The following is a 7,335-nucleotide window of genomic DNA, read 5'->3' as shown; positions in this document are numbered from 1 at the left end:
TCTTGCCAGAGAATAGAAACGTGAAGTTTAGCTCATATCGAGTTTTTCCACGTTTGAACTATTGCAACCTCTTTGATTACTGCACTCCTGTCCCGACCGATATCCCTTCATTTTAAGTTCATCTCGAATATTCCCCACCCCTCACGAAATCGCCCTTCACTGACATCTTGTGTCTCCCTGAACTGGCCTAGGCTCATGTGTTACATGCACGTAAAAAATGAACTGACATTCAGAATACCCCACATACATCTTCCTGGACTCAAGACGTTCCTTTCCCAAATAAACACCTACCACATCACTTAGATCCTGAACTGCATCCCGGCCATTCTGTTCATCATCACTCACCTCTTGCTCTCGCTACCAAACCTGGCTCTACCAGTCCCCTAGTGGGCTGGGCGTCGATCCAAAAACCAACATCTTGTCTCTTGACGAACATGACGATCATACTTCGTCTCAAGCAATAATGCACCTCGTCCCTCCTCCCAGCTCCGGTCATGCTAGCGCGCCACACCGCACACCTACGCATTTCGCAGGGGCCAAGTCGGTTTCGGATCAAGCTTTTCCCTTCCCAAATGGTGCGTTGCCTTACTCCCCTTGCATATTACCATGCTTCCTCCTGCAGTCTGCTCGCGTCTGCTCTTGATAAGCCTACTGTCCTACCCAGTACCCATGAGTCATCCGTGTCGGCCCTCCTAGCATCTCTCATCACCATCCATCTATGATCATGACATGCGGCTGTTTGCGTCCTATGAGCCTCACTCTGACCCATTCAGTCCGCCCCATCGGCTCCGCGTCTGCACAAGCCAATGGCGGTCTCAATATTCCACCAGCACAAACTTCCTCTGGCGCGATGTCCCGCAACCCATCTTCAGCCAGCACCGACTTCCGTAACTTGGCCGCCCACCCTCGCGAGTCTCTTGATCCCGAGGTGGCATCCACCACCTCTACTGCAACCGCCGCCTCCACCGCCAACGGTCCACGACCTGCTCGGGCTCCGTCGGCCAGCAAACCCAATATGCTCGGTTCGATAGGCGAGAAGAAAAGTGGCTTTTTCTCCAAGATGTTCCGTCATGATAGTAACAAGGAGAACAAGGCTGCCAAAGAGCATCGTTTACAGTTGGATTTACCCAAGGCGGCGGGTTTCGCAAGTAACGGGCAACTGTCTCCGAACGGCACTGGTTCTGCCAGTCCAAGGGCACTCAGTCCTAATAGGATAGGCCAAGATTGCTCCTCTTCTCCTCCCTTGACGCCCTCTACTCCACCTGCCGGCTACTCCGACTCGGACGCTTCTCGCCCCAACTCTCGTGCTCCCTCTCGCGCCGCAAGTTTCAACAAACCCATTGTTGAGCATGGTGACATTCACGCTCAACCTCCTGTCGATTCGTCTGCTGCCCTATTAGGTCAAGGACATGTCGCTTCTACCGCTGCGCCACCACTGCAAAGACGATCGTCGACCAAATCGACCCGTAGTGCAGGTGGCAAGGATCCCGTACACAAAGTTGTAGCGATGATTGGAGGGCAACCCGTTGTCGTCGCCAAAAAGGAAGAAGTCGTCGCCGCTTCCGGTAACAAGTTCACCCTCAAAGACCTGATTGGCATTGGTGATGGGCCTAACAAATTGACTCGTCGACCATCTGGATCTGCAAAATCTGACAGAGCGTCTACCAAAGGCAGCGAGGGTGGTTATGGGGATTCAACATCCACGGCGTCTCTTTTGAAGAAATATGGAATCTGCGATAAGGCAGCCATCGGTAAAGGTGCAACGGCCATTGTCCGTTTGGCTCATAAATGGGATCGTCGAGAAGAAAAGCTTTACGCCGTCAAGGAATTCAGGAAAAGAAGAAAGAATGAGACTGAAAAGGACTACGTCAAGAAGCTCACTTCTGAATTTTGCATATCCTCCACTTTGCATCATATCAATGTTGTGGAAACGGTGGATTTGGTACAGGATGAGAGTCAACATTGGTGTGAGGTCATGGAATATTGTCCTGGTGGAGATTTATATGCTGCGATAAAGAGAGGTGGGATGAGCAGCGGAGAGGTGGAATGTACGTTCAAACAGATTTTACAAGGGGTGCAGTATCTGCATTCGATGGGTGTCGCACATAGGGATATCAAACCGGAGAATTTGTTGTTGGACGGCAGGGGACATGTCAAAGTGGGTCAAGCTTTTCATCCTGTCTCCGTGTTTAACTCCTTTTGTCGGCTTCTCTTGACGAAAGGAAATTGAATCCAGCTGATAATCAGATCACCGACTTTGGAGTGTCGGATGTTTTCCGAATGTGTTGGGAGAAAAAGACGCATATGTCGAAAGGTTTGTGCGGATCGGAACCATATATCGCACCGGAGTTGTTTGATCATAAAGGTGGGTTGTTTCCCTCAGTCTTCTTCCAGGGCATAACCCCTCTCGTCTCCTCTTTCCTTTACCCCCCGTTCGAGAGGTGCAAGACTTGCTCCTCAGTCGTCTTACCCATGACATTGAAATGTCTATCGTCAACTCGAGAGCTCAAAATCTGACCGGCAGAATACGACGCCCGCTTAGTAGACGTTTGGGCCTCTGCCATCGTTTTCTACTGCATGCAATTCCAAGAACTCCCATGGCGAGTGGCCAAACCTGCCGACTCGAGCTTTGCAGCCTACACCGGAGCTTATTCTTCGAAAGACGGTTCACCACCACCATTGAACAATCTCGTCCCGAGGGAATGTAGGAACGTCATTCGACACATGCTCGATCCTGATCCCAAGACTAGATGGGGGGTGGATGAGGCTTTGAAAGATAAATGGTTGATGGGTGTGACGGTGTGTGAAGAAGGTAAAGAGAGTGGACATAAACATACGAGTGCAGGGATGGACGTGGTGAGGGTTCAAGCGTGATTCAACCTTCCAATTTATCTCTCCTCTCTCTCACATACTCCCAATTTACACTCGGTCCATCGTTACTCTTCAACTCGGCTTTCGTTCACAACACCCTTCGACCTCATCTCACTATCCCATCATTGCTCATCTACATCGATTCTCCCGACTTGTTCAATCCTAGGCAACGATCGACCTCTTTCTATCACTCACCCTGGAGTAGTCGTTTCCCATCTACCTCATAGATCGTCCATTCTCTTGTCTCATCCCCAATCTTCAGACCGATACATTAAACAAGACATCAAATCCTCCGACCCGAATCATCCCGTCTAGCCTCTAGCCTTCAGACACGTCCCTCAGTCGAGTTTATGCCAGTCTGTCCCATCAGACTTCTAAGGTCAGAATGAAGAGAGATCTGTTTTACCTGTGTTATGATATGATACCACGTATGAATATCCTTTTATCTATTTGGTTATTTTTTGGGTGGTGTGCTGTCTCTTACAGCTAAGATTATATGTCATCGGAGTGGGACAGTGCGTGTCATTTGATCCCAGTAGATTCATGAGCATCTGCCAAAATTGATCAACAATTCCTGGCCACACTTGTGAAGTTCTTTTCCTCTCATATCTTATCTACATTCTGTCTACGTCTTATTGCTCTTACCCGAATTACCCAGCTCATCTCAAAACGTCCTTCATAGATGTTCCTCTGCGATCTATTCTCCCGTCAGATGGGATATTCTCCACAGCCCTCCACTCCCTCAACTCCACGTCTCATGTCACTCAAGATCTGCTTCCCACACTCCCTGGAATCTCCCCCCAGTCTCGATCAATCCAAATTTGAACCTCACGCAGAAAACAAAAGTTCTGTGTGACTCTTGTGAACAGCTGACCGGTGAGGTCAGAGCGTACCAGTACAACCAAACGACCTTCACACCCTCTTCCTCTCTTCTGCAACTTTTATAATCCCCAAAATCCTGATACTCATATCTATGACCAAAATCGTAGGTAAGATCAAAATCGGTAAATAACTAGCTAACAACGTTCCGATTTCACCTTTGGTGAGAGGAGGTTGAACTGGGTAAGTCAAGATTGCCGATAAAGCTGGGATGAGGGTGGTGGATGTTGATGCTCCGTATGCCAGTAAGATCGCTTGGGGTCAGGAAAGTAATCTTTGGTCTTACTTGTACTCTATATAAATGACGGATTGTGGGATATACTTGTGTGATGGGAGTAGAAAATGTAGATTGTGAAAAGACTCACGATAAACACGTTTATCATCTATTCATTAGCATATTTTATCAACACGACATCAACCATCATCACTTCAAGGATCCAATCATAACCCAAGCTTGACAGTGAGATGATGCAGCAGCCAGCTATAAACTCCTGGCATACCTGACCACGACATTCCCCATCTGCCCTACAACACCCCTCCTCCTCTCGGTGGATCTGTGGGAAGGAAGACAAAGAAGTAAAAGTACCATTCCGAGGTGGTACACGGGGAAAAAACTCACTACGATACAATCCCACAGCACCAATCAAGAAACATGGAACTTGGAATAACAATTCCATCCAAACAAAAGTTCTCAACCAACCCCATTCAGCAGCTGTTCCCGTCGCTCCCGTAACGATGGGATCACGAGACCAAGCGATATACCATTTTTGGAATCTCGGTAATGGTGTTTTAGCTATTAAAGCAGGTGGGTAAAGATGAGTACAATCGAGTGTTAAGGTTACTACCTGTTTTGATCAGTCCGTGTCGTGTCGTGTCGTGTCACCCATACATAACCTTTCCCTCGTCTTCAGTACATCATCATACTGTAGTGTCTGGACGTAAGATCAAATCTGTCTCGTGAAGACACGTAATTGATTTATGAGAGATGAAAAGAATGAGACGAATGGAAACTCTGCTGGGGTGTACCTGTTAATTATGAAGGGGACATACCGTATGAAGCTTATGATTTAGCAGAGGGTCTCACATGGAATGTTGAAAACTTACGACGCAGAAGATGAACCATACCCTATCCATGGGTCTACCAGCGAATCGACCTTTGGAAGACATCGTGTTTTGTATTGCTAGGACAGAATTATATTTCCTAGTATATGTTCTCCACTGACAAATGAGTGAGAAACAAAGAATCGAGTAACAACACCAACGTCGAATACTTATATACCCGACTTGATTCGGTCGGTGATGGGCAAGTTGGCAACTCGTACGACGCCGAGCCCGAAGCCGCGCGGGGCTCCTCTCCCACGTGGAGACTTATCCGATCCACCCCTTTATCACCCGCCACTTAACTGCAACCGACTTTATGCGCGACTTTACTCAGCATACAAGTATACTTGGATAAGGAAGAAGCAACACCACCCAACTACCCTTGGTTCTTGGTTCAAACAACAGGGATAACAAAAGAACAGATATCTTTCTACTGAGAGATATAGAGAGGAGAAACTTCCAACATGGTGAGCTATCCTACATTTTCGTGCCAAAGTAACTAACCCCTCCAGTCCAAACATCACCCAGATTTACTAATGTGTCGTCGTCAACCCGGTATCGCTATAGGGAGATTGTGTGATAAATGTGATGGTAAATGGTGCGTGTAATTTTCGGGGCCATCTTCTGTCAGTCCTGTCAGACCAAACTCTTGTCCCTTCTTCCTCTGGTCAATCAATTGAAATCGTCTCACATTCCTTCTGCCATAGCCACTCTCTTACTTCTACCTCTGCCTTTCGGGCTACTTCTCACGGGTATATCAAATCTTCCAGAGCGGATGTCTATTTGATGAGCTGGTCATATCACACTTCGAACATCGCCCAGCAGTAGATGAAACCTGAATGAGCTGACAAATCAGTCCAGTGTGCGATTCCTACGTACGACCGATGACGTTAGTGAGGATATGTGATGAATGTTCATGTGAGTGGTTTTTCGTTCTTCCCTTGTCTTCATCTCTCCCTCTATCTCTCTCTCTCTCTTTCAATCTACCCTCTTCCTCTTTCTTTGTCACTTCCCACGGAGTGCTGTCTGCACTGAAGAACGGAGTATTATCACCAGAACTCGGCCAACTTGTTCTCTGTAAAGTAATGAAGTCGTTTGCTACCCCCTACCTCCTTCCATTTGAGACTACGACCCAGATATCATGCTCAAGCGCAAGACAACTCGACTGAATTTGGAGCGTCTAAAAATCCACTCATGATTAAACGACGGCATTTCTCATGTTGCCAACATGGTTTCACTGTCAATCTTGATGAAGTCAATGACGTGTATACAAATATCGACGCTAACACTCAGTCGGAGCAACATCTGCTAAATGTATAATCTGCGGTTCACCAGCTATATCCGACGCTTATTATTGTACGGAATGTACTAGGTTGGAAAAAGATAGAGATGGTTGTCCTAGGATTATCAATATGGGTGCTAGTCGTGTTGATGCGTTTTACGAGAGGAAAAAGCTTGGGTGGGTTTGTTGTTTTACATTGTGCTGTTGAAACAGCCCATCTTTTATCTCCTCTTCCCCCCCCCTCCTCTCTCTCTATTGCTTTCTCTCCCCCATCTCTCTTTTTCACTCACCAACGCGTTTCTCCTTGGACAAGCGTCGTCGTGGTAGACCACATCTCTTTCCCCCTTAATATCCTCGTATCTCCTCATCGTCCTCAAGATGTCGACGTCTGGGACCAGATGAAAGAAAGACTCGGCTGATACATAGGATGACAGGTGGAGGGTTCAAAAAGGGATAACCTGGGGTACTCCCATATTTTCATACCTCTATACTTCCCCATACTCAATTGCCCCAACCACATCATATCTCTCACAATTGCAGAATCAGGTATTGTACGTGAATTGGTATCACATGCAAATTTCAGATGCATCATCTCCACAAGTCTCTTTCAATCTACATGAACCATCTATTTCTGAAACATATAACTACGATACAGTAATTGAATGTCCTTTACCAGTAGAGTCTTGGGTCCACCACGCAAAACTTGTCATGTATTCCACCCCCACCCTTTCCCCCCACCCATCTTTTGAGAGGAGGATTGGGGACGGAGTCTAGAGCGAGACTGTTCACCCGATCTCTATATCTGGCAATGTCCCGTTCACACCCTGCCCCACGTCCTCTGTCCTTATACTCATATCCCATGGTAAGTACTACTGGAAACACCCTTTCCGTCCCTCCGACCATTGTCCCCCCGCCCAAGTGAAGAAAGACAGACCTTCCATAAAAAGATTCATTCTCACTGAGGGTAGATGAGCCGATCATCGAAACCTCTAGCTTGACTGGGGAAAGACGAGTCATCAATCCCAATTTCAACGTCAATAGAGGGGAGACAACCCAACCACAGTAGTGAGTCCACCTCAGGGAAAATGCAATCCTCCACCACACCTTCATCCCACCAGGAGAGATTCCAACCATCCTCCAACACCTCGACCATTATATGATTCTGGAGTTCGACATTTCATTAGCTTTTTGGCGTCGATATT

At 47.2% G+C, this 7,335-nt stretch overlaps 3 protein-coding genes across 3 annotated transcripts; 2 read left to right on the top strand and 1 right to left on the bottom strand.

Annotated features, from left to right (window-relative positions):
• The first annotated feature begins 1,093 nt into the window (after nt 1–1,093).
• Nucleotides 1,094–3,325, top strand: TREMEDRAFT_40705 (uncharacterized protein). The gene is made up of 3 exons (XM_007006966.1): nt 1,094–2,158; nt 2,248–2,365; nt 2,525–3,325. Exons 1-3 carry the CDS (start codon nt 1,508–1,510, stop codon nt 2,872–2,874), a joined length of 1,119 nt encoding a protein of 372 aa, XP_007007028.1. The 5' UTR covers nt 1,094–1,507; the 3' UTR covers nt 2,875–3,325.
• A 458-nt stretch (nt 3,326–3,783) lies between these two features.
• Nucleotides 3,784–4,917, bottom strand: TREMEDRAFT_65012 (uncharacterized protein; the record flags this gene model as incomplete). The annotated part of the gene is made up of 4 exons (XM_007007130.1): nt 3,784–4,004; nt 4,116–4,133; nt 4,370–4,595; nt 4,855–4,917. The coding sequence occupies 4 exons, from the start codon at nt 4,915–4,917 to the stop codon at nt 3,784–3,786; spliced, it is 528 nt and encodes a 175-aa protein (XP_007007192.1).
• A 398-nt stretch (nt 4,918–5,315) lies between these two features.
• On the top strand, nt 5,316–6,590 carry TREMEDRAFT_69998 (uncharacterized protein; the record flags this gene model as incomplete). Its single annotated transcript, XM_007007185.1, has 5 exons — nt 5,316–5,318; nt 5,364–5,449; nt 5,708–5,769; nt 6,145–6,310; nt 6,560–6,590. 5 exons carry the CDS (start codon nt 5,316–5,318, stop codon nt 6,588–6,590), a joined length of 348 nt encoding a protein of 115 aa, XP_007007247.1.
• Between the last annotated feature and the right edge of the window lie 745 nt (nt 6,591–7,335).

This window comes from Tremella mesenterica (assembly GCF_000271645.1).
Source record: "Tremella mesenterica DSM 1558 unplaced genomic scaffold TREMEscaffold_12, whole genome shotgun sequence".
Classification (NCBI taxonomy): domain Eukaryota; kingdom Fungi; phylum Basidiomycota; class Tremellomycetes; order Tremellales; family Tremellaceae; genus Tremella; species Tremella mesenterica.
This window is presented reverse-complemented; position numbering and strand designations above follow the sequence as displayed.

What these genes read in the sequence shown, in the direction of transcription:
- TREMEDRAFT_40705 (XM_007006966.1), top strand. Translation starts at nt 1,508, where the DNA reads ATGATTGGAGGGCAACCCGTTGTCGTCGCCAAAAAGGAAGAAGTCGTC. An exon ending in ACGGCAGGGGACATGTCAAA is followed by an intron (nt 2,159 to 2,247) that starts GTGGGTCAAGCT and finishes GCTGATAATCAG; the next exon opens with ATCACCGACTTTGGAGTGTC. An exon ending in GGAGTTGTTTGATCATAAAG is followed by an intron (nt 2,366 to 2,524) that starts GTGGGTTGTTTC and finishes TCTGACCGGCAG; the next exon opens with AATACGACGCCCGCTTAGTA.